Below are 27844 nucleotides of genomic sequence, written 5' to 3'. Positions count from 1 at the left end.
ATCCCCTCTTTTATATTCCAAATTGTTTTATGTAGATACTTACTATTTTATTCCTTTCTGATTTAGGTGTTTGGAGCACTTCTTCATGGCTGCCTTCAGCATCTTGCCATCCTAAATCTATCAAGGACTGTTTTTTCACACAGGTCAGTATTCAAAATATTATGCTTCAGCATGAACTTGGTGCTATATGTGGAATCTTAGTGGTGTCTGAGTTTGTGTTTTCTTGCAGATGTTTCTTTATCAAACTAACACCATCAGTGCTATGAACAACACTGATAATGTTACCTAGTTAAGATTTATCAACTTGCATCTTTTCAAATATATTAATTTCCTACACTGATGTGGCAGGCATGTCATGCAGTTTTTATACTATAGCAAAGAGCCAAAAGGCTACGTGAAAAGTTGTGATTTAAGTTTTTCAGTTGATCCAGCTATAATCATTGATCTAGGTAAGAGCAGTGGTGGCAGAGTGGTTAGAATGCAGTACTGCAGGTTACTCTGCTGACTGCCGGCTGACTGCAATTTGGCAGTTCGTATCTCACCAGGCTCAAGGTTGACTCTGCCTTCCATCCTTTTGAGGTTGGTAGAATGAGGACCCAGATTGTTGAGGGTAATATGCTGACTCTGTAAACCGCTTAGAGAAGGCTGTAAAGCACTGTGAAGCAGTACTGTATATAAGTCTTAAGTGCTATTGCTCTTAAAAGTGGTTAATGAATGTTAGTCAGGAATCGTAAGAATATATGTAGCTCTTTAATTTCTCTTATGTATAATTGATATACAACTATGGATTCTTATGCCGACTTCGAAGGTCTTTTGAGCTTATGAAATATGACCTTTTTTTTTTAATCTTCTTCAAAGAAAGAGCAAAGAAATTCCCCCATCCTTCAAGCAATTTTTCAGCAGTTCACTTGCTTTAATGCAAATCAACCTTTCAGGAACTAAACTTGCACCTGAGCCTCTAAAGTAAGTAAGCATTTTTTCTTTCAAGACTTCATTTTTCATTGGGAAAATGTTTTATGAAAACCTTACTGTAGTTAGGTTGACCAATGATCAATATGTTTTATGAATTTGAGAATAGCTATTTGTCTCTCACATGGAGTAAATGTCAGAAGTGAAATATTCAGTATGAATTTGCTTTAACTTGATGTCAAATCTTCACTCATGTGTAGGAGAAAGGGTTAAGATCTATGCAGTCGTATATCTAGACGTGAATATGACAACTAATACGTTATATTAGGGGTGTCATGTGACACATCATGACTTTTTCCCCTTTGCTAAACTGAGGGTGGGTGTGGCCAGTACATGACAAATCTGGCTCACGGGCCATGAGTTTGACACCCCTGCATTATACCATTTGTGTAGCAAAAAAACTTTAATTCAGATTGAAAAAACCCTATGTGGTTTTCAGCATGGATGACCAATCTTTTGGCTTGTCTGTGCTTCATTGAGTGAAGAGATATCGTCTTGGGCTGCATATAAAATGTATCATATATTTAATGTATACAAATCACATAATAATATTAAAAATTTTACAATTTTTAAGGCCACATTACTAGCTGTCCCGAACTATGGGTTGGCATGCCTACCTGTTTTTTTTAATTTTTGCTTTATGAATTATAAAATATAGCAATTTTTCCATCTTATATTCTAAGTTGCTTATTTTTTGAAGTATTTGGATATTTTTGTACTTAACAGTTTAAGTGTTACACTTCGATGAAATTAATATTAAAATGTTTTTGCAATGTTTGGAAGATTAGAGACATTGCAGAATGATGTTTTCATGGCATTTGTTTGTCATTATGTCGACGTACGAGACTTTGCTTAGTATGTTCCTCAATTTTCAAACCATAAAATAAAGAAGAAAATTTGGGTGCAGAGCGAAACGGGAGGTCCTGTGTATTTGAACCTCCCTAGCTCTCCATAGCATGGTTTGTCCTGAAAACGCATATATCTAGCATATTTATCTAGCATATCCCTTTCAGAGTCCAAATAAGGGATAATACATCAAATGATTATATTCTTAAGAACAGCAATATAATTGAAATGTCTTCTCTGATTTGCTGATTCAGTAAATTTTATACCGGTATTCCATATAATTCCAATTTATTTTTCAGAGCTCTCTTGCTTGGTCTTGCTTGTAATCAAAATTTGAAGGAGGTGTTTCTAGATCTGAGTAACTGTGAGGTAGGAAACATTTGCAAATGGCATCCATGTCAAAATAATATTGTCCTCCTTAGATATATGATCCTTATACTTTGTACATATCATCATGCTTAAAAAGTAATAAGTAATAAGTAGTCTTTAAAAGTACATTGAATTTGCAAAACCTGAATGCCTTTGATGCAAGTGCGTGCATGAACAGGAACAAGACATGGTATTCTGTTCTGGAATAGGAAAGATTCAGATGGAAAATTTGATTCCACATGTAAGTCTGCACAAAAAAAATAATTAGGTGTTTAAAACTTAAAATGTTCTCTGTTTTGTTTGAAATCAAAATCTTTCTTGCAGCATAAATACGTTGTGTTTCTTGTATTCTTAAGTGTAAGGTCTCTTTAGGCTATTCTGAAGCCTTACTTTTTTTTTTTCACAGACGCAGTTAGTGTCTTCAGATAAAATGGCAAAATACACTTATTTATTGATATGAATCCATTCCTTATCAAGGATTGCATGCATATCAAACAGAGCAAAGCAGCTCAGACTTCTCTGTCCAGACTCTCAGGATTTCATCAATGAAACTTGCAAAAAAAAAAAAATCATCTCAAATATATCCAGCAACAAACATCTAGCATACTAACTCTGAACCAAAGCTTCATTCCTTTGTATATTGTTGATTTTAATATAGAAAATATTTTAGTTGCTCAGGGCTAACATTTTTCCTTTCTTTCTTTCTGCTTCCATTAGCTTGGTCACTGTGTAAGTACACATCATGGCTTAACTAGCAGCCTCTTAATTATTTACCCTTAAGCATCGCACTGCCTATCCATTACACAGTTTTTTATTCCATGCCTTTAGCTGATAAATACCTGGATGCTGATATTTGGCCACAGTATAACAGGTTTAGAGTGAAATGGTCAAAAAACAGTTATGGTCAAAAGAATAGTTATGGTCACTTCCAGCTATTTCCGATGATAAACAGGAAAATATACCAAGTTTTAAACTGCCTTTGTCTAGAAATCCCTACTAGACTGGGAATTCCCAAATGCATATGTACAGTTTTATTTACCGTATTTTTTGGAGTATAGGACACACATTTTTTCCCCCTAAAAGGGGGTGAAAATTTAGGTGCGTCTTATATACCGAATGTAGCCCCACCCACCCACCGGCCCCCATCCTTTGGCCTCTGCCTCCCAGCAATTTACCTCCTTGAAGCAAGAAGAAACAGCCTATTTCAGCTTCAGCACAACCTAATTAGCACAAGTTGATTGTCCCTTGGATCGGCCTCCTGCCTCTGCTGTTTGCTACAAGGAGGTAAATTGCTGGGAGCAGATTTTTTTTTTCTTGGGCTAATCAAGCTATGCTGAAAACTAAAATGAAATTAAAGCAGGCTGTTTGCTGTTTGCTGCAACAAGGCAAAATTGCTGGGAGGCAGAGGCAGAGACAGATTTCTTTTTCTTGTTTTCCTCACCAAACAAGGTAGGTGTGTTTTATAGTCCAGAGCGTCTTATACTCCAAAAAATATGGTATTTAAAAATTACAGGCTTTCATTATTTAATATTCCAAAATGGAATTAAATTTTTGCAGAAAATATCATCATAATTCCAAAGAATCTGCAACAACTTTTGGAGTGTTCATTGTTGATCTAAACTATGAAAGAGTGACATTTAGGGTTGGTTGTTCTCAATCTTCATCCTATCCTTTCTAGGTGCATTGGCACCTTATTTAATTTTTTAAAAAATTTCCAACCTAATCAGCAGCCCTTAGATTTCTTGTGATCTTCATCCAAATACTTACCAAATCTAACCCTGCATAGCTTTTTCAAGATGATAGAAATGGGAAATGGTTAAAAGATATTGAATTTTCAATATTTCTAAATAAAAATAGCCTAAAATGTTATCTGCTTTTCACACACAACACCTAAAAATTGGTAAAGAAAATCCAATTAAACAAAGTAGTCAGAAACATTGCACTTGTTCATTTATTCAGTGAGGAAAATTATACAAGCTAATGTTTGAGGGTGGCAAAAGTAGGTGAACCATTGCTTTCAGTAACTGCTATAGCCCTCTTTGGCCATAACTGGAACATTGGACTAAGCATCTTCATAACTATTGATCAGGCCTACACACCAGCATGTTAGCACATTCCCCCTTCCAGAGAAGCTTCAGCTCAGAGATGTTGGTTGGCTTCCTTGCACAAAGTGCCTGCTTTAGGTCCTTCCACAATATTTCTATGGGATTAAGATCAGGACTTTGACTTGGCCATTCTAAAGCATTAACTTTCCCCTGCTTTAACCATTATTTGGTAGTATGATTTGTGTGTTTTGGGTCACTGTTGCTGCATGACCCACATTTTCTTGAACTTCAATTCCTGCCAAGATACCCTGACTTTTTCCTATAGAATTTTCTGGTGCAATTCAGAATTCATACGTTTGTTAATGATGACAAGCTGTCCTGGTCCAGAGGCAGCAAAACAAGCCCAAATCATGAAACTGCCATTACCATGTTTCATAGATGGGGCAAAGTTATTATGCTGGAATACATTGTTTGCCTTTTGCCAAACATAACACTTCATATTCAAGCCAAAAGTTCTGTTTTGGTCTCATTCATCCAAATCCTCCCAATAGCCATCTGGGTTATTCACATGGCCTTTTGCAAGCTGTAGACTGGCAGCAATATTCTTTTGGGAGAGTGGTAACTTTCTCTTTGAAAAGAGATGTAACCATGTAACTGCCATGCACACCATTGTTGTTCACAGTTTTTCTGATGGTGGTCTCATGAACACTGATATTTTCTAATGCAAGAGAGGCGTTTGTTTTGTTTACTGAAAACTTGTACTTGCATTTCAGAGTTTACTGCAATATTGCATGGCTCTGGTTGTTGTCTTTTTCTTGTTTCAATTGACAAGTATCAGGTCAGCAGCTTGGTGGCCAAGAGTCATATAGAGTATAATTAAGCCTTGATTAAAAAGATTGTAAAACCTTGGGAATTGGTATGTACTAGGCACAAACCTGAATGTTGTTTATAACAGGAGACCATTGGAATATCTATGAGAACGGCTGTAGACTTTCTGTAAAATGGATATTACTTAAGAGGACAATTTTTAATCAGCGTTTATCATTTGTAATATATGTGCCTTATTAAATGTCAAATGGGTTAAACCACACTTAACAATTAATAGACAGATGAACTACTGAAGCATATTTGTACTATTTCAGCCAATTGTTCCCCACTGTCTAGCTGCTAAATTATCTAATATTTTCTTTTTTCCTCCAGCTAAGATCAGCTGGTGCACAAGTTTTAGAAGGATGCATAGCAGAAATTCATAACATTGCCAGCCTTGATATTTCAGACAACGGTAAGGCAGCATATTGACAGTGATTCAAATACTGCATGGAGAGAAAACTGTTTAAAGAATACAAATCATACAAAGTGCTAGTGTTGGCATCAAGTAAAATGTAGTTGATAAAACCTTTTGTGGTTTGCAAAATAGTTAAAGAGGTTGTCAAAATGCAGGATAATAGTCTTGATGCACTAATTTAATATAAACTAATTACCATAATGGATTTTTAGGCAACATTACTCTGACTGCTTATAGGACAATTAGAAACTATGTGTATGATATTAAACTTATCTATTTCTTATTAGTTAATATTTTATGATTAAGCATACTATATAAATGCCTAGTGTAGTCCTGTACATCCTAGAAAGAAATGGTATAAAGCCACAGGTGGCATGTGGGGCCATCTCTGTGGGCATGTGAGTGTTGCCCTAGCTCAGCTCCAGTGCAAATGTGTGCGCCGGCCAGCTGATTTTTGGGCCTTTTGGGCCCACCGGCTTTTTTCACCCTCCCCAGGCTCCAAGAAAGCCTCTAGAGCCTGGGGAGTGTGAAAAACAGGCCTTCCAGGCCCACCAGTAACTTTTTTGCCGTCGCGTGCCAAAAGCCGGGGGGGGTTGCACGTGCAAGGCATGGGGGGCATTGAATTATGGGTGTGGGTACACACGTGTGCAACCCCCCCATTCTCCCCCCACTTTTGGAACGTAACAGCAAAAAGATTAGCCATCACTGGTATAGAGGTTCAAATCTGTCACCCTGGATCAAAAATCTCATTGAAATCAGTTGGACTCAAATACAGAGAAGTTGTAGTTCAGCAACTTAATGGCTTCCAACTCTCTTTTTCTCTGTTTATCTACAGTGTGTCAACTTTACTATTGGAAACAGGATCATATGATCTAATTTTAGTATGGTTAATTCAAATTCATTTGAAAAAAGTGCTCCATGGAAACATTATTTTAATTTTATATTTCAATCTAATTCTTAATAGGCTTAGAGTCTGATCTTTCAACTCTTATAATCTGGCTTAGTAAAAATCGATCAATAAGACACTTGGCATTGGGCAAAAATTTTAACAACATGAAATCCAAGTAAGATTTTTACTTTTATTTTTTTCATTTTTGAAAAATAAAAAATATAAGACAAGTAAGCAATTTCACTTTTTTCTCTTGCTTGCTGCCTTCTTCAGAAATCTGTCTCCTGTTCTTGATAATTTAGTACAGATGATTCAAGATGAAGATTCAGTAAGTATTTTTATTATTTAATGCTATCTAAGGAATCATAGCATATCACTGAGTTTTATTAAACTATCAAATTATGTGAAAATATTGCTTATATGAATTTACCATTTCAAATTTATATAAAAAATAGATATTATTTTAACATATACAATTTTAAGGTTCTATATTTCATTTTATGTAGCATAACAGTCTTTTAAGTTTAATAGAAAATAATGTTTAAATATTCCTGTCCTTTCTTTTAATTTGTAACATTAACCAACATTTCATTTTCTGGGTTGGTTGTCATTAAATGGTATTACTTGCTTGATCTGTGAGAAGAATTTTGTTACTTGGTCCCTGATTGCTGATAATCAAAATACATGTCAGTCAAGGTTTAGTTTATGATAAAATTGATTTGAGCCAATGCAGATGAGGAGAAAGGAGTATTATGTGTGTTCACCACCTTGAGTTATTTATTAAGAAAAGGATCAGGCGTGCGCACATGCGTGCATACACACACACACACACACACACACACACACACACACACACACACACACAGAGTGTCTCCCTCATTGCAAATCCAAGTAGGGAATGTTGAGAGAAGCTGGAGTGTTTACTTACATGGATTTTCAAAGCAAAGATAAAGAGACCTTTAGAAACTGAGAGTTACCTTTAAACTGAAATTGTAATTACAAAAGTAAAAAATTATTAACATAGGAATAGTTTGTATATTCTGTAACTGTTTCCTGGTAAAATATATTGAATGAAAACAGGTTATTTCTTAATAAATGTGCATTGGAAAAGTTCCCTAAGTATTGAAGTACCTGGAAACTATCACAACTAAAAACAACTAAAAATGGACATATTTATTTATTTATGAAATTAATTTGCTGCTCATCTCATATCCAACGACTCTGGGCAGCTTATGGCATAAAAAACATTAAGCATTAAAAACATTAAATCAACAATCATAGCAGATAAAATCATTAACAAATAAAATCTTTGCTACCCCAAATGGAAAAAGAGGTAGCAGGATACATGGGTAGGATGGGGAGGTTGATTTGCTTAGAAAACAATAAAGGATAAGGGTAGTTAAAAGCCTCATTGACAAATTTGTATTTTTTATAATCTTCATGTTACTGTACAGTTTAGAGTTTTGTTATCTTCACATAACTACAGTAGAAAGTTTGAGGGATTTAATTTTAATTTACTCTGATACAGATACTGCTTAGTACCTATGACATACAATCTTGAATAAATTAAAAGATTATTCTACATTAATGTGAACAATAATGTGCATATAGCTATCTTGTGAAGAGCTTTTAAAGATTTGATATGACAGGCAGTTTTATTATTAGGTAGATGTAATCCAAACCTTGTGGTGGAATCCATTCATCCTGAAATGCTACATTTTTCCTCCAGCCATGTGCTGCATCTATATTAGTAATATCCGTGTTCATTTCGTAATTTCTTTAAGCAGTAATATTCCTAACCCAAATGATGTTTATTTAGATGGGTAGTATACTGATTTTGATTTTAGTTCTTCCTCAGAAACAGTCATTTTTAACTTCTAGCACTCTTCTCTAATTTATCAAATTAATACGATCAGAGAATATGTTCAAGGCCCACGTAAATACCAACTATGATTTAAACTGAATTAACCTATGATCGGGGTCTCCAACCTTGTCAACTTTAAGACTTGTGGACTTCAACTTCCAGAATTCCACAGCCAGCAAAGCTGGCTGAGGAATTCTGGGAATTGAAGTCCACAAGTCTTAAAGTTGACAAGGTTGGAGACCCCTGCTATAGATGACCAGGTAACTAATCCTATTGGGGAAAGAGAACCAGATAATGGAGAATATTGTGATCTTTCAGGATAGGAAATGTGGATCAGTCAGCATTAATGTTCAGAGATATATAGAAGCAGAGAAAACTTGTTAAAAATAGACGTGCAGGATTGTAGAAAAAAAGAGGACATCTATGTAATGGGGGAGGAATCAAAACTGATCACATATACACTTTCCATAATGAGAGTGAAGTCTACATTTTCTACTGATGTTTTTTTAATGTTTAAATGTGCTTTGCCGTACAGTAAACATGTTCTGCTGAACTCATTGAAAGAGGAACCTCTTATTACTTTATTTTGGAAGCATCACAGTTAAATTGCTACCATTCCCAAATGCCATAGCAATCTGAAGCTAATCCTTTCTAAATTATTAGGCAAATGAATGTTGCTGTCATTTAAACTACAATGTTTGCATTTCTGTATCAAGTATAGGCATTTCAATTATACAGTTGCAGTCCACTGGGTTTCTAATTTGCATAATGTTCCAAGTTGCTTTCTAATAACTGACTTAAAAGTTGCATGGAGACAGCAAGAGGTAGTATTCTTTCTTTAAGCTATCAAAAAAACTTGCAACAATCCTGGTTTGTTTGTTTGTTTTTAATTAGGTGCCAATTCAGTTGTATCATTATGGCCTGTGATGTTGGGGGGAAAAGGAACCCCTCTTTATTACTGTTGCACTTTTCAGTATTTACAGTATTTCAGTATTTGTTACCCTTGCACTTTTCAGATTTTTAGTCATTTGTTAAATGTGTGTCCTGCCACATTTTAAAAACACATCTAGGCAAACAGTCTAGTGTGCTTTCCTTCAGTCCGTGAAACATTAAATATATCAGCATAATTTTTTAATTTACTTTGTCTTCATAGCTGGTTTTTATTCTACCTCTAAGGAGGAAGTTAGTAGTAATGTCGTAACAGATTAAGATGCAATGGTAGCTAGATTTCTGTGACAATGGAAAAACACCTTCCAATTGCTCATGGATTGGGGCTACAATTGGGGAGGACATCATTTTTGATAGACAACTGAAGCAGTGGGTTTAGCCATGTGTCAAGCTCTTTAAATATAAGCAATGTTCTTGCAATTTTGGTGCAACCTGTCTGTCAAACCTGCATCAGGCAGATCGCTTTAGACAGCTTACTGTGTATTTCTTGTAGCCATGGTACAGCTTTGTAAGGAGTCCTTTATTCATCTAATAAATATCTGTGAGGCAACAAATGCCCTCTCCATTCTCCAGAAGGTTTCAGAAAAGCAGGTCTGGTCTAGTGGTTAAGGCACTAGACTACAAACCTGGAGACTGAGTTTTAGTTCGCTTTGTGCCTGGGTGACTTGGGCCAACCACTCTCTCTCAGCCCAACTCACCTCACAGGTTGTTCTGAGGAAAATAGGAGGAGGAGGAGGGGGTATTGGATATGTTCACCAGCTGCTGTTTATAAAAATAATAAAGGCATACATATATACATACATACATACAAAAAAACCCAAAGGGTTATTGCCTTGCACATCAACCAGCGCTTGACAAGTAGGTCACTACAGGAGACAGCAGTGCTAGAAGAAACAATAGTCCAGTGTCTTTCTGAGGCAGCCTTTCTCTCAGGCCTCTGGCAACCATCACTTTCGACAAGTCCTGGTCTACTTCTTTCTTTAGTGATATATGGTTAGATGCTGCACAAACTAAAACAGCCATAGAAGAAAATCAGCAACTAGAGAAGAGAAGGCGGCCTGTAAATGGGTAGATTCCAGCCTTTTAGGAATCAGCTTAGTTGTTGCCAAAACCATGGAAATTTTGCTAACAGCAGTGCTTGCTTTGGAGAAAAAAGCAGACACTATTAAAACGCCAGATTAGAAAAATAAAAGTTACAAGGCCTCAGGCTATGGCTTGGGAATAAGAGGAAGACTGCAGCATTTAAACATGTTTTTAAAAGAATGGTTAATGAGCTATTTTCAGACCTAAATAAAGAGGAATTATATTTTGATCTGTGTTCATTCATTCATAAAGCTTGCAAATGAGACTTCTGTTGTTGCAATCCTCTCATAATTGGGGCTGAACAATGCAGTCATACAAGCTGCATATGAGATTAAGACTGCTAACTTCAAGATAAAGGTGATCTTAATTATTTTAAAAGTCTCATAATAATTTAAATGTGACATATTTATTATGACAAAATATTTTTGGAACACACTGCGATTCATCAAGTTAAACAGGTCTGTGTTTTATATGTGTTAAGATAATATAACACAATATTATAATGACCATTTTTTTCTTGACTTCTTGTTCTGTATTTTATTTTTATATTATTTGTTGGACATTATGGGGGATTTCATGCATATCTAATTGGATTCTGTTTTCGATTAAGCTGAGATTTTGAAAAGAGATTTTTTTTAAAGTTATGTTATCTGCTTATTTCCCAGCCTTTGCAGTCTCTGTCTCTAGCAGATTCTAAACTGAAAACAGAGATTACTATCATTATCAATGCATTGGGCAGCAATACATCCCTTACAAAAATTGATATTAGTGGAAATGCTATGGGTGACATGGGTGCAAAGATGCTTGCAAAAGCTCTTCAGATAAACACCAAACTCAGGTATTGAATATATCTATATTACCATAATTATCATCATTACCACTTAATATATATATCCTGCTTTTCTGCTTATATAGAGTCCTGGCTTTCACAGCAATAAAATAACGCATAAAACAGCCATGAAATCAATATAATTGCTTTTTTAAAATGCAGCACTTTAACTTCTAGTTAATTCATATTCCAAGAATACAGATTCTTGTCAAAACCCTGTGCTTGTTTTCTAATTGCTAGTTGAAACAGTGCACAGGACTGAAAACAGAAAAATAAACCAGACTCAGATATAATAGAATTTGATGAAGTAAAATGTATAGAGTATAAGAACTTCGTAGTGATATATCGTGTAAATGATCACAGTTCTGCAAAAAAAAATTCATTTTTGTATTTATGTTTTGTTTTTTATTTGTTTAAAAACTAATAAAATATATTTAAAAAAAAGAAAAGAAACAGTGCACAGGATACTCCAGTTTGGAAAAAATAAATTGTGATTTAGTGCTTAGCAACTCTTTCAGTTTCCATTCCCCTTCCATTCAAAAGATCTACCGTGGATTGTTTTTTGCAATCATGGTCTCATAATTTTATTTGGATTGTAGGAGGAGAAAAATTCCTTAGTTTAGGTAAATTTGAATAGACCAACATCGAAAAGTTTTAAACCCTGGCCATTTTTTTACTCCTCCGTTTTCCTATATATAAGAAAACAATGAATTGGGGAATTATTTGTGCCTATCCCCTGTATAGCAACTAATTTAATTTTGGACACCATTACCAATAATCATTTGAGCAGATTTAGGTTTGGGGAATGAATGAGTAAAGGACTCCTTTCTCCTGTTTCTGTGATCTCAGTACAGTATTTATCAGAGAAAAGACACTTGGCGTCCTCTCATCAAATGAAGCCCACCAAGTATCTTTTAAGTTCAGGAGCTTTTTGAGCTCTATAGAGAGCTTTTCCTATTGAGGTGCACCAGGACCAAACACTGCTTAATTTTAAGACAATTTGTTTTGGCATTTCTTTGGTTTGCAGAGATGTTTATAATGATAATGATCCTTGTTGGTTTTTATTACTTTTGGGATTTTTTTGTTGCCTCTTTGTTTTAACTCAATATTATGCTTTCATTAGAAAAAAATTATTTTACTTTTTATTGCAATATTTCTCCCAACTCAGATGTTGAAAATACTTGTGTGACATTAATGCATGTATGGTTGTTTTCAACATTTTCATAATTTCTGTTTTTCAACATTTTCATAATTTCTGTTTTCATACAGAACTGTTATATGGGACAAAAACAACATCACTGCTCAGGGATTTCAGGATATAGCCGTGGCACTGGAAAAGTAAGTTCTGTGTGGCTCTCTATTACAATTCCCTCAAATGTAGATAGATTAGTTTGAACCCATGAGAATTCATGTTATGAAATTGCCACAAAGAAGACCTTTTGCTGTCTTCTTCCTCCTGCTGTTTATGAGGCACATTCAGCCTGGCCCTACACAAGGCAGCTGCTGGCTGCACTAGGCCTTCTTCCTGAGGCCACATGTGCCCTTTTCCAAATGGTGAGCAGCCTTCTAACATGCTTCTGAAGGCTTCTGAAACCTTCCAGAATCTCACAAGAAGGTCACATGCCTTTTGGAGAAGCATGTGTGCAGCCTCAGAAAAAAGGCCTGGCATAACCAACAGCTGCCTCACATCGGACCAGACTCACCAGCAGTAGGAAAAAGAAGACAGTGAAGGTTGGCTGGGGACAGCAGAGTTGGCAGAACATAAGGCGGCTTGGAATTTGTGCTGTGTTGTTTGGATAACTGGCATCTACTTCAGCCAAGTACCACCACTGCCTAGGCGTGCCACTATGCAGGGTGGCCAAAAGGATATTGATGGGGAGATAGGCGAGCAAGAGGGAATTCAAGAGGATGCAGTCCCTTACCTTACGCAGGCTCAAGGCTTGGGGGTATCAAACCAGGAGCAGCTTGGATCAGATGGACCTTGCCTAATGACCAGTGAGATTCACTCAACAATAGCAGTGGTGACTAACAGGATTGTTGTCATTTAGTGATGTGGTCATGTGACATCATATGTTACAACCACATTGCTTAGCAACATATATTCTGGTACCAATTATTGTTATTAAAAATGTTACTTATTGATGCAGAACTGCCTGTATCAATAAATAACATTTTTAATCCTGATATAAATTTGCCAACCTTGTGAAATTAAAATTAAAACCTAGTCCCAGTTTATTTATCAAAGTATTTAATCTACAGAGGACAGTGGCTGACGTAAGGGGAGGGAAAATCACTTTACAGTCTGACAACATACATCTTGTTGAGAGAAAAATCTCATTAGCATCCTATTTCAAATTTTGATCTTTTCCTTTGACCTGCCAAGATAAATAAAAAAAGGAGCTGAGAATGAGTGACAGAAAGCGGAAATGTTGGTTGCTATGATTTTATGAAGATGACAGCTCTAGTCATAGTCCGTATTGTTCACTTCTATTACTAGCGTCATTGCTGGAACTCATTTGTTTTATTAAAGTGCTAAACTGAGAAACTGTCGCCCACTGTCAATGTTGGAATAAATGGCTGCCTTTCATACAATATAGATTTAACTTTAATTAAAACATAGTCTTCTTTAGCATATATCCCAGCAAAGTTATGTACATTGCTCATTATTCTGTTCTTAAAATAAGAAGCACTATCTGTAGAAATAACCTAACCCAGGGGTCTGCAAACTTGGCTCTTTTAAGACTTGTGGACTTCAACTCTCAGAGTTCCTCAGCCACCAAAGCTGACCTGACCTAACTCATTCCTAACAGCAAATAAGAAACATAACCATTTCATTTGTAATATCAGAATTACTGATATTGGGGTTTTTAAAACTGTATTCTTATAGACATTTGACCAACAGTGTAAAGAAAACAAAGAGTATTTGCCATCTCATGCTAGTTACTTTATTCAATAAAATATGATCTATTGATTGTTATATTGCCAGAGCAAAATGCATCAATTACATACTGAGAAATACTCTTGAGTGCTATGATAGAAATGTTCAAAAGGCACTTTCCAAGAGTATATTGATTGGGCAGCTACTCCTTCAGTAGCTTATATCAAGTCTTATTTAAACAAGGGTGCATTTTCAAGTTAGGACTGCAAAAAAATCAACTAGTCTATAGTTGAATATAACTTTCGCATTTTTAAAATGGGTGAATCATAGTTCTAAATTACCTCCATTTTTAAATATTTTTCAGAAATTTCACTTTCAGATTATACTTGTATTAAAAGCCTAATGTCTGCAATTATATTTATTTTTCTCAGATTAAATAGTTTAGTGGTAAAGCTGTAGCATATTTCAGTAGCACTATAACAAGAGCCAGTATTGAATTTGGACTGGAAAGATTCAAGTTCCAGTCCCAAGTCAATCATGGACCTACTGGGTGACCTCAGGCCATTGCCTCTCAAGCCAATCTCTCTCAGAGAACTGCAATTCTGAACTTAAATTTGGGGGAGATTCTTGCCTGAAAGACAAAGGGAAGTTTATAAAGATATCTAAATGGAGCATTAATTTATGAGTTTACAACATTTCATTGTAGTGTTGATTCAGTTGTATTTTAATGTGACAGAAGATAAAACACAAGCTGATTATCTTGGGTACACATATACAGCAAAAGGATAAGAATACATAAAAGAACATGCTAAGTAATTATGTCTAATCTTTTTTGTTTATATTTTTTAAAAGGAATTATACCTTAAGATTCATGCCTATACCTGTGAATGATGCTTCACAAGCACTTAAAACAAACCCTGAGAAAACAGAAGAAGCACTTCAAAAGGTATTTCCTACATTTATTGATATATTTCAAATGCCGGGGAAATCAGGAGATTCAGGCAGTTCAAATGAATATAAATATTTACTGCAAGTTTAAACTCTCTACAAGAATCTGACCAACTAACAGTCAAGGGAAATGAGCGGAGATAAAAAAAGGCATTCAAGGTAGGCTGGGCTTCAATCCCTTGTGGGCATGCAGGGGCTCATGATCTTCCCTCGGGCTCAGCCTGATCATCTCCTACATATAAATTGAAGTGGATAAATGAAAACAAAGTTGGGTTTTCATGACTGCTGAAGCAAATTCTCGAATTGTCTTGCTGAAGCCCACACTCACCTACACTTAGGAACAGATAATGAAGTATCACTATGATATGGAGATGTGTTTCTTCTAAATAAGGCATGGAAGGTGAGAATAGAAGCAGTGACAAAATTATAAACACAAGCCATATATCCTTTAGCATTAAAATATTTTATGTGCTACCTGAGATCAATAAAAAGGGGTTATTTGGAGTTGCTTAAAATATGAGATATAACTTCTGTATGGGAAACATTATGACAGTAAACTATTCACTGAGGTTTTTTGCTTTGATCTTGCTAAGTTCCTCAGAAGATTCTAGCATTAAGCAGATCACTGTATTCTTTCTAGAAAATAGTACCTTTTTTGTTGATATAATTAAGTTTTGATAATTAATCTGAAATAAGTATTATATAATATCAGTTGCATTGATTTCAGCTAACGTAAGATAATATACCAAGAACTGAGTTTTAGTTCTTGAAGACAAACTAAGGCTGTAATCCAATACTGATGACCTTGAAATCAGCACCACTGAATTCAGTGGAATCTACTTTTGATTGTGCAAGCATATGATTTTATGGTTAAGCACCATTTCTACATTAACATGCTTTTCTCAGTTAATTTTTAAAATCGAGGTTTGTATCTGACTTTCATTTCTGCTGTTAGATAGAAAATTATTTGCTTCGAAATCATGAGACCCGAAAATATCTACAAGAGCAAGCATACAGACTGCAGCAGGGCATAGTTACTAGCACAACACAACAGGTACCAGTTGTTTACTCTTTTATGATTAATAAAATTTTCAGTGGTTAAATTCAGAGGTGCCCTTCCATTCACAGGAGAGGTTTGCATTTTGAAAAGGCATTCCTTAAATAACATAGGATAAAGGTAATTCTTATAGATTTCCCCAGGTAGCCTTCTCTGCTACTTCCCTCCACTGCTAGAAGACGCTCAACTCCATGGAAATGGGAAGAATCATGAGGGAATCACGTTATATATTTCAAGAAATAGGCACTGTAATATTTCTCCATAATGAATAACAAGAAGTAGCAGAAAGAAGTCAGAACTTCAGAAATACGTGAACATATATTGTTTGGTTATTTATTTGAAAGTGCAATCTCCCAAGGCTATATAAGAGATTTATTCATTGTTATTTTATCTGTTAGCTTTATCTCCTTTTTCTATGTGTGTAAGTATTTCTTTCCTTTCCCATTTTATTCTTGTGTAGATGATAGACAGAATATGTGTCAAAGTACAAGATCATCTCAACTCTTTAAGAAATTGTGGAATTGACACAATACAAGAGGATCTGAAATCAGCTGAAAGACTTATGAAGGATGCTAAGAATTCCAAAACAGTAAGAGATTGCAGATATTTATAATGCTAGGGTTCCAGTGCCATTAGAATAAGTAATACTATTAAAACTTCTACCTCTAAAGTTTCCAGAATTTACATTAAATAAATGCTTGTTCAGTTAAGTCATAGTAGATATTAATAGTAGCTCTTTTATATGTATTTTTTACAGTTATTACCAAACCTGTATCATCTTGGTGGAGCTTCATGGGCAGGAGCAAATGGTTCATTATCCAATCCAATTCAAGAGATACTAGAATCTATGGCTGGGGAAGTTACAAAGGTTGTTGATGATCAACTCAAGGTATTAATGACTAAAAAAATGTTATCCTAAAATGAAATGTGGGAAGCATTCTAAAGAGGAAGCGAACCAACTTAGTTTTCCTTTACCTATTGTGGGCTAAATACAGAACATGGTAACCAACTTTGCTGCTCCAAGATTATACCACAGAAATTTGGCAGCACAATGTATTTATTTACATTTTAATAAATAAAAAAAAACTTAAAGAGAACAAGATGTCTTAAGATTCTGGTAGTTTAATGCATCCATTTTTCTTCTTTAACCCCAATCTCTCACTCAACAGAAAAGTTTTTGCCCTTTAAAACATGGTTGTCCAACTTCTTGGCTTACTTGAGGCCCATTGAGTGAAGAGGAATTGTCTTGCATATAAAATATATAATATAGTTAATTTATATAAACCATGTAATACAAGTAGTTCTAGATTTACAACCATTCATTTAGTGACTATTTGAAGTTACAATGACACTGAAAAAGTGGCTTATGACTGTTTTTCACACTTATAACCGTTGCAGCATCCTCATGTTCACATCAAAATTCAGACACTTGAAAAACTGACTCATATTTACAACAGTTGCAGTGTCCCAAGTCATCTTTTGTGACTTTCTGACAAGCAATGGGGAAGCCAGAGTCACTTAACAACCATGTTAACAACTGCAGTGATTCACTTAACAACTATGGCAAGAAAGATCATAAAATGGGGTAAAACTCACTTAGCTACTGTCTCGCTTAGCAACAGAAATGTTGGGCTCAATTGCAGTTGTAAGTCAAGGACTACATGTAATGTTAAAAGTTTACAATCTTGTGGGACTGCATTACAATCTTCTGGCCCCTGAGCCTCAGGCTGGACACGCCTGCTTTAAAAGATAAATAATAAAAGCACATTTTTACCGCTTTAAATTCTGCCTCCAAAGAAAAAGGATAAAAATGTTGGTCCCAATAGAATTATTCCATAGTTGACCAAGTTTTATATTGTAAAGCTGTCATCTCTAATGTGCAATGGATTTTCAAATGTGATGACAACATGATGAATTGTAACTTCAAAACACACCCAATTGAAAATTACCTATCCTTTGATGGGTTTATTATTCCCATAGAGACCTAAGCTCACAGATTGAAACTTATATACCATTTCCAGGAATCTGGTGGGTCCTGCTTACCCATTCAAGGTGGTTAAGCTATGATGCCAGTTTTTATTGTCCAAGGCTTTTCAGGTCAGGTGCTACCCATTATGCTGACCCTAGCTTGTGATTGGGCAATTTCTGTTACACCATGTACAATTTTCTAATTGTGCTATCTTGTCTATCTTAATAAGGCCTCTAGGTCTATATTCTTGAAGACTTAAGATTTCATCTTGTCTCTCAGTTCAGTCTACCACACCTGGCTCCTTTGTAGGAATCTGCTAAGCAGTTCTTTATAATTTTGCTTCCTATTTTTAGACTAGTTTTTCACCTTAACTTCTAAATTTTCATAAAGGAAAGTCACTCTTGTCAAGAAAATTGAGTATAAACTTAGTACTAAAGGATATTATTAAATTCTCTTAACAGTCTTTATAATTTGTTTTGTCATTTTGAATTTAAAACACAGTTCACATGGTTATGAATGACATGCTTCTGTGGTTCCTGTATTTTTTTTTAAAAAAGTTTGCTTCTAATTGCTTTCTGCTGCAGACATTGCTTGAGTCAATGGTAGATGCAGCTGAAAATCTGTGTCCAAGTGCAATGAAGAAAGCACATATAAGGCAAGACTTGATTGAGGCATGTACTGAAAAAATTTCTGTTCCTCGGACCTTTGTTAAAAATGTTCTTTTGGAGCAGTCTGGAGTGGATATCCTTAATAAAATTAGGTGAGCCAAACTACTTTCTAGATTCATCTATGGACTGAGTGTATAACTTAATTTGTTTTTAAAAAACTACTTCCTGGAACAATTACCTTAATATAACAATCCTACATTTTAAAAACTGTTTCCATCTTTACTTTACTTTCCATCTTTACTTTCAGGCAAGAAAAAGCTTTTTTTCTGGTTCAACTTATAATTTTATTTTTTAATTTAAAAAAATGCTGACGGTCATGAGAGGTGTCATACTGACGTGATGATGGCACAAGAAATGAACAAAATTTCCACTACTCACTAAGAGTCAAAATGGATTCATAAGAGTTTAATTATAAACAACACTTGTTCCAATTATTAACAAGAATTATAATTAATTCTGGGTAAATTGCATGTATTTGTACCATGTGGTCATAGTGTGGCATTTTGTTCATTTAAATACTACTACTAAAACAAACGGATAACTGTGTCTCTACCTCCCCACAGTGGTGGTTTCAAAAATTTTTACTACCAGTTCTGTGGGTGTGGCTTGGGCATGGCATGATTTGGTGGGTGTGGTTTGGTGGGCGTGGCAAGGGAAAGATACGGTAAAATCTCCATTCCCACCCCACTCAAGGGGAAGGTTACTGCAAAATCCCCATTTCCTCCCAATCAGCTGGAACTTGGGAAGCAGAGAATTGATGGGGATGGAGCCAGTCAGAATTTTTACTACCGGTTCTCTGAACTACTCAAAATTTCCACCAACGGTTCTCCAGAACTGGCCAGAACCTGCTGAAACCCACCTGTACCACCACCACCCCAAATTTAATAGTCTTGGAATCTCACCAAGAAAATGAAGTACTTATGCTATTGCTGATGTAAATGCAAATAATTCAGTTTAAGTTGTTTGCTCATTATATAGTAAAATAATTTGCAATCATAAAATGAGTGATAATAATGAAGCAGTAAAACATTTTCCTATACAAATAAATGACTATGAAAAAGAGGAATGAAATACATTTAGGGTTTAATCCTTAATATATTTAGTTTTTGTAAGCTGCCTTGCTTCTGTTAGAGTTGGCGATTAATTCAATAAATGAATTTTTAAAATGTGAACACACCAGATTTAATAAAGTGGTTGTAGGATATGTTTTATCATGTGCTATATCTTACATTCATTGATTACTCTTGTGTTTTAAACCTTAATGTCATTTGGTGAGAGTTAATGCATCATTCTTTTTCTCTTCTCTAAGATTGATAATTATTTTTGAAATATTTATATATTTTATTTGAATATTCTTATATGTGTGTTTAGAGAACCAAATATATCTAGTCAATACATACATAATATAACCTGTAATATAAATTTTCTACTGTAAATTCATATTTTGTATTCTCATTTTTCCATTTTTGCATAGTGAAGTAAAGCTGACAGTTGCTTCGTTTCTCTCAGATCGAATAGTAGATGAAATCCTTGATGCTCTGTCTCATTGTCACCATAAACTGGTATGCATTTATACAATCTCATATATTTAAGTTGGTTTTACATTTCAGTATGATTTGCTTGCTTCAGTGCATTCATCTGCCCTATTCAACAAGAATGCCTATGTAGATCTATCTCTATCTTTCTATTTACACCGAATGAGATAACGTAGGAAAGTGAATCCTATGAAAAATTAGCTTATTTTGCTGTCAAACTGAAAGCTACTTTAATATTTCCTGAAAAATTTACAAGATTACGGTCAAAGCTAAACATAGTCAAGTTTATATGTTGGATTTCAGGAAAATTGATCTTAATAAAAAATGCAAAACTGCTAACATAGAAGGCAAATTAAGAAGAGCATATTTCTGGGTAGTTAATCTCATTAAAGCATAAATAAATAAAATGTACAACCATAGCATGGGATAAAATGTAATATTAATGCACATGAAAAAGATCTCAGAATCCTAATTGAATTGTAAGCAGTGCAAGAATTAACCATTGTAGTATATATAAAAATATGTTAGTACAATTTTAGGCTGTATTACTAGAAGCAGGGTTTCTAAATGTTGGGGAGTAATAGTTTTATACTTGTCATGTTGGATTATATACTTTAGAAAAGATTACTATATATCCAACATGCAGGTAATAAGGAGAAGATCAGTTGTACAAAAAAAAAATTATGAAGAAGTTGATGAATTACAAAAAAGTTTGAATTTAGGATATAAGCATAGGTATCTGAACATCTGTAACATGGAACTTGTTTTTAGAAAGTTGAGAAGATAGGATTGGATCTAATGGGTTTAAGTTACATGAGCCCTGGGTTCAAATGGGAGAAGCTTCTTGTAAGAACAATATGACAGTGATGATTTATGGAAATTGCTCTGCTTTGCTAGAGGGCGTTGAAATTGAACAGCCCTGTTTTGCAAATAACTGTAATTCTGAATTCCAAAGCATCCAACAAGGTGTTGGATTAGAATAGAATAGAATAGAATAGAATAGAATAGAATAGAATAGAATAGAATAGAATAGAATAGAATAGAATAGAATAGATTTTTTTTATTAACCAAGTGTGATTGGACACACAAGGAATTTGTCTTGGTGCATATGCTCTCAGTGTACATAAAAGAAAAGATACGTTCATCAAGAATCATAAGGCACAACATTTAATGATGGTCATAGGGTACAAATAAGCAATCAGGAAACAATCAGTATCAATATAAATCATAAGGATATAAGCAACAAAGTTACAGTCATAAGTGGAAGTAGATGGGTGATGGGAACGATGAGAAGATTAATAGTAGTGCAGACTTAGTAAATAGTTTGCCACTGTTGAGGGAATTAATAGTCTTCAAGCCCATTTCATTTTTATAGCATATTAATTGTACCTCTAATTTGGCTTGTATTCATTGAAAACTTTTATTTAGAAAATAAATATTAATATTAATATAAATAAATAATAAATATTTATATTATCGATATTTCTATTTTATAAGGAAAGCTTTCACTATAACCTTTCTTCTAGGCTGATCATTTGACCAAGCGAGGTAAACCCTTGCCTCACCAGGAATCATTGGACATTGAGTTAGCAGAGGATAAATCTACTAAACGATCTATCATTACAGTTGAGGAGCTAACTGAACTGGAACGCTTTGAAGACCTAGATACATGTATGGTAAGACATCTGTAATCTCTGACTAAATCTCTTAGACTTTCTAGCTCATTCAGACACCCGCTTTTCATCACTGAAATATACAATAGCAATTATAAAAAATGATATAGCTCAATAAATGATAACATTGTTTTCATATTTACTTTTCTAAATGTTTATGATACCTTTTATTTGGTGCATTACCAATTATACATCTGAATGTTGACATATTACTATTGATTGCCTCCATAAATCAGCCCATATTATTTTCAGTATATGTTGATTTAAGTGGACCTATGACTTTTTGTATGTTTATAAAAGTAATCACCCAAATATTAGTAATTTGTTATTAGAAATCCTTATAAATCCTAACTTTGATTATTTTTTAATTCAGGCATGCTGTATGTTGTGGCGAATTAAATGAATTAAACTTTATGGATATTTTATCCTTGGTAGTAATTCACAATATGGAACATATGAACCTTAGATTTTGAAGCTCATTAGGGAACTTCCCCAAAAATTAATATTAAAAATAATTTTAATACGGTAGGGAGTGTTCATAAATATAGGAGAATAGTGTTGCATTAACTATATTTGTATTAAATATAAATTGAATTAAATTCATCTTTAATCTTGGTCCTGCTATTTTTTTTATCCTGTATAAAACAGAACTGAAATAAAATAATCAAAAGAAGTAACTATGCAAATAGTATAAACTGTGTACTGTGCTGCTGATGGGTTTTGTTATCTATCTTTACTAATTGCTCTGTAAACAAAGGCACATCATTGTTGTTCTTTATGGCTTCTATATTCATAAATTAGAAGTGTATGTGTACACTAGTGTATTAGATTTTCCACAAAAGAATTAAGTACCTTGTAAAAAATCCAGAACATAGGAAATGTTCCAGCAACCTGACTAAATGTGATTTCCTTCCTTCCTTCCTTCCTTCCTTCCTTCCTTCCTTCCTTCCTTCCTTCCTTCCTTCCTTCCTTCCTTCCTTCTTTCTTTCTGTTCTGTAGATTTTTATTTGACAATGAGTAAATGTTAGTTTGAACACAAAGTGCTTGACAAACTTCATATTAAATATATTTTATTTCTATTTATCCTTATTAGCCACTATTTGTTATTCTAGTAGGGAATGTTTTATTTCTGATGTAAACTTGCGTTCACCTTTGTTTCAAGACATACAGTATGTATGAAAAGGAGAGCACAGCAAATTGCACAATAAGTCACCCTGTCAATCTTTTTGGGTTAACAGTTATATATTGGGAAAGTATCATAGGTACCTTCAGTGCAAAATGACTCTTAGGGAGAAATATTCAATATATACAGTATGAATTCATTGAATGCTACCTGCCACACTAAGTCAACCATTTCATAGGAAATTCCTATTTGCACTACACTTGACCTTTTTCAGAGTACAGATCGTCCTCAACTTACAGCGGTTCATTTAGTGACCATTCAAATTTACAATGGCGCTGGAAAAAATGATTCATGACTGTTTTTCACACTTATGACCCCTTGCAGCATCCCCTTGGTCATGTGATCAAAATTCAAACACTTGGCCATTGACAGTTGCAATATCCTGGGGTCATGTGATCACCTTTTGCAGCTTTCTGACAAGCAAAGCCAGTGGGGAAGCCACTATGTTACTAATTTAGTAGCTGTAGTGATGCTCTTAACAACTATGGCAAGAAATTCATTTAACATCTGTCTTGCTTAGTAACAGAAATTTTGGGCTCGATTGTAGTCATATGTCAAGGATTATCTGTATAAGGGGCACGTACAAGAAAAGCATTGGACTGTAGAAATCCAATATTTACTTCCTAATTATTTTTATTGGATCCATCTGATAATTTGAAACATTTCTTCAGAAAATGAAGAGGATGCTAGTGTTTTGCTTTCCAATATTCCAACTTTTTTAATTTTAACATTTTTATTATTTAAAAGTGGTTTTTCAGTTATGCACCTCAGATTTAGAAACACTTGCAAAACAACATTTGATTACTAACATTAGGAGAAATTCCCTGCAATGTTTCCAAAGTTAAAGTGGAATGCTTTAATAGATCTAATGCCAAGGAAGCTTTGTTTTATAGCTTTATACATTGTATTTTTAAAAAATACATTGCCTAGCTTTCTTCATAATTAGTGATGTTCATAATTGGAATGGCCTTGGTTAAACTGAGGGTTATTGAAACCAAGCCAGTTTGTCTGGAGGCTTCATTCTACATACTAAAAATAGGTTGCTCGCCATTCAATTTTGTATCATAATTCCACAGTTCATTTACTTTGATTGCAATGTTAAATCATATGAATAAAAGTATGACATTTTGTTCTTTCTTTTTGCTGTAAATATGTATCTTTAGGCAAGATATATTATTTGAATGAACAAATAACATTTTATTTGAGGATATAAGTGAAAATAACCAAATTCAGTCTGAGAAAAAAAACTATATCTCAGTAAGTAAGTGACTTACTAAGTCACTTTTGACTCAGTCAGGTTTGAACATAGCAAAATTTTTGCACCTTGGACACAAAATTCAGCAATTTTAAGTTATTTTAAGGTGCTTATATTTCAAGAAAAATTCCAAATACTATTGTCCAAATGGCCAGATAGGCTCTCTATGAAAGATTTGTTGAGAGCACAATTCATTGTAAAAATCTACTTCTCAGAAAGAAAGCAAACTCCACTATAATTGCCCAAATATTATATAAACAGGATTGCTTTTTTAATTTATGCAAGTGGAAAACACCATTTCACTGCTCGTTCATTGTATGTTTCAAAGGCTAAACTGGAACTTCTTGATCTAATATCAAGCATGTGGACCAAATTAATCTAATAATGTTAGACTAGCGTGAAAAAGAAAAACTGTTCCATAATATCAGGTTACCACCAAAGAAGATTATCTTGCTTAACTTTCCCAGGAGTTTGTATAAGATGTGCAGATTCTGTAAGAAGAGATTATCTTAAAAGTAGCAATAAGCCAAGTCATGTTGGGCTTTATAGGTTAATACCACATTTCTGAACAGCAATTAGCCCGTATTTTTGATGCGTTGTTTGTTTTTTTGTGAGGTTTTGTTTTGGTTAAAATAGAAATCATACATCAAATCTTAATGACACCACAATGCCAAAAGAAAGGAAAGAATAAAACAGGTAAAAATTAAAAGATACAAAGAGCTAAAAAGAAAGACAATTTGTACAATATTTTTAGAACCAAGGAGATTTACAATAGAAGTAGACTTATTTATTTATGTCCTGCCTTTATTTTTTTTTTTAATAAATAACTGAAGGGGGTGAACATAGCTAATACTCCTTTCTCCTCCTATTTTCCTCACAACAATCCTGTTAGATGAGTTGGGTTGAGAAAGAGTGACCGGCCCAAAGTCACCCAGCTGGCTTTCATACCTAAGACAGGACTAGAACTCTCAGGTTCCCGATTTCTAGCCGGGTACCCTAACCTATGTATGTTTCAAGAATGTTCATATTCTTTGTAAGTAATTATTCTCATTACTGTATAGTACATTCTTGTCATTAAAATTTGAGTTCAGGGACCGATTTAAGAATATTTCTTATAAATTACATGTTTGCTTCTATCTATCTAAGTTTGCTTTATTTTAGACTTCTATTGACTCGTTTTGAATGTTTAAAATAAGAATTATCCTTTTATTTATAGAATGAAATGAAATTTGCAAGCATTGCAATCCCATTAATGGGGTCATTTAGAAAGTTTAGAGGAACAGATTTGGAGCCATTCGGTTCAAAATGGTATTTATAGGTTTGAAAGTTCTAGAAAGGATGTCTTGTCCCTCTTACATTTTTTTCTAGCAAATGATCTGGCCCCTGTTTAGATTTAAAAAAAAAAATCTAATTGAAGCAAATTTATGTATGAAAATTTTTCTCATTGGAGACATGACAAAAAGTAATTGATTAGTTCCTGTGTCTACTTTGCATTTCCCCCTCAATTTATATGAACATAGTATAATTCTAGACTAATCCCCAGGGAGATTGAAAAATAATTTGGAGTTTCTTTATTTTCTGCTCAAGATCAAAGTAAAAGTATGTGAAACTTGCATATTGCACTTTAGCAAAAGACAGACTTGACCAGAATTGATCGGACAAGCACTCAATGTATACTTTATTACAAAATCTTTTTACATTCTTGAATGTGTCTGAATGGTAGATAAAACATAGGTGAATAAAAGCTATTGGAGTTGTGTGATTTGAGAGCTTTAGTAAAACCCTTGACTATTACCAAATTCTAATATTGTCCGTCACATGCATTCATCCCACTAAAAATTAAGATTTTCAAAGTTTTGCAAAGAGTTGTGAAATTCTACATGAAAAAACTTTATATTCCCCTGCAAGTACTGTGAAATCCTATAGGAAAGATCTTCATTTAATCTTTCCACTTCTGCTCACCTATACAGTTCAATTGGACACTTCAAAGAATTAATCTGGATGGAGTTTGTTTGTTTTTTTGGTTTCATGCCTATATAGAGTACATCTGATGTAAAGCTATGGCTGTGCTTGTTTGTTTTTTCTTAACACAAAAAGTTTATCTCTCATTTTTGCATAGCTCTGCTTTTATATTTTTTATTTGCCAAGTTTCGGCACAGCTTGCCCCCTCCTTCTCTCCTCTAAAACTGATTCTGCTTTTCTGCTGTCCATTCATATTCTTTTATCTTTCTCTTTTGGCTGCATGGAGACTCTCTGCTGTACAAGTGTAAGTATTTTTTTTTTTAAGTTCTGCTGTTTCTAGCCTACTTTTCTTTCTTGCTCCATTTGCTTTTCAGCTGTCTTACAAAACTCTTGGGAACATACACTGTGCCATTACAGGGAGAAAGAAGCAGCTATTTGGAACCAAGTTCAGTTTTACAGGAAGTTTTAGCTAGCTTGATGTGTAGTGAATTTAAAACATATTTCACAAGGCAGAAGTCTACAACCAAGCAAAATATTCACATATTTAAACTGTTTAATATAGATTAAGTTTTATTACTATTCATATCCGTTTAATGAAATAAAAGTTTTAAAGAATCCTTTCACTGTATGGTCATGTGCTTCCAGTTACATAGAATTATTTGTGCTTGGCATGCTATATTTGCTCTTTGGAAGAGAGGAAAGAAAAACCGATTGGATCTGACCAGAATGAAAATCCATTCAGCAACTTTGAAAGGCTCCTGGAACTGGGCACAAGAGGCAGCAGAAACAGAGGGTGTACTGTATTTCATTGTTCTGCAGTAACTTCAGCTCTAATTATGCTAAGCAGTGGCATATAAGACGTTCCCTAAAACCAAAACTGACACTCTGTATTTTAAAATGTAAATTACAGTTTGTTTATAAGAGTCCATAACAGAGAAATATTTATTTTGATAAATATAAGTAAATTATTTTATTTAGAAATACCGTAGAACATTACTTGGAAAAAGAAGAACTTGCTTCTTTTTTCACTGAAATAAGTCATGATAGCTGAAAACTTTTGTTTTCAGTGTTTGTCTGTTTTGCACTTATTCCTCATATATTGTTTTACTTTTTCTCTTCATAAAACGTTTTAATATTAATTCACTTTAACATATTTTAGTTTGATGTAGTAATTATAAAGTAAAAAGCCGTAACAGTTTGCCTAGTTGCATTTGTTCAAAAATTCATAGAGACTGGCATTGCTCTTCAGAATATTATTTTAAAAAATATGTGTGCATTTATTATATGACACACATTTTATTAGAATCTGATTTATTTTAAAACATAACTTCAAGTTAGTATCCCAGAAAATGTTATTAAGATTGGTTTATTTAAAAATGTGTGCTAGTAAAATCCTTCAGCATTCTGACCTCAGATTTTCTATCCATAATACTGTAGTTTCTTTTTTGCAATTTACGAAGACCTAGATTTGTATACTGTATTTCTTGTACTCTAATTTGTTCTTCCTAGTGTCTATAACTACTATGCATTGTTTTTAAGCATTCTGCAGGGGACAAAGTGATCATGTGTATGATTTAGTATTTTAATAT

General features: G+C 34.1%; 1 protein-coding gene across 3 annotated transcripts in view; it reads left to right on the top strand.

Annotated features, from left to right (window-relative positions):
• The window catches only part of CARMIL1 (capping protein regulator and myosin 1 linker 1), a 138156-nt gene that overhangs the window by 86009 nt on the left and 24303 nt on the right, over positions 1-27844 (top strand). For all 3 annotated transcript variants that reach the window (XM_058176833.1, XM_058176834.1, XM_058176835.1), the window contains 15 exons: positions 67-143; positions 859-963; positions 2115-2184; positions 5430-5511; positions 6479-6578; positions 6677-6731; positions 10964-11136; positions 12397-12465; positions 14858-14951; positions 15909-16007; positions 16471-16599; positions 16768-16899; positions 18564-18739; positions 20122-20209; positions 21709-21858. In XM_058176833.1, the coding sequence (XP_058032816.1) occupies positions 67-143; positions 859-963; positions 2115-2184; positions 5430-5511; positions 6479-6578; positions 6677-6731; positions 10964-11136; positions 12397-12465; positions 14858-14951; positions 15909-16007; positions 16471-16599; positions 16768-16899; positions 18564-18739; positions 20122-20209; positions 21709-21858 (1599 nt within the window). The remainder of the gene's footprint in view (positions 1-66; positions 144-858; positions 964-2114; positions 2185-5429; positions 5512-6478; positions 6579-6676; positions 6732-10963; positions 11137-12396; positions 12466-14857; positions 14952-15908; positions 16008-16470; positions 16600-16767; positions 16900-18563; positions 18740-20121; positions 20210-21708; positions 21859-27844) is intronic.

The sequence above is a fragment of the Ahaetulla prasina genome, chromosome 3 (genome assembly GCF_028640845.1).
Source record: "Ahaetulla prasina isolate Xishuangbanna chromosome 3, ASM2864084v1, whole genome shotgun sequence".
NCBI lineage: Eukaryota > Metazoa > Chordata > Lepidosauria > Squamata > Colubridae > Ahaetulla > Ahaetulla prasina.
The sequence above is the reverse complement of the archived record's forward strand: the minus strand, read 5'-3'. Positions and strand labels throughout refer to the sequence as shown.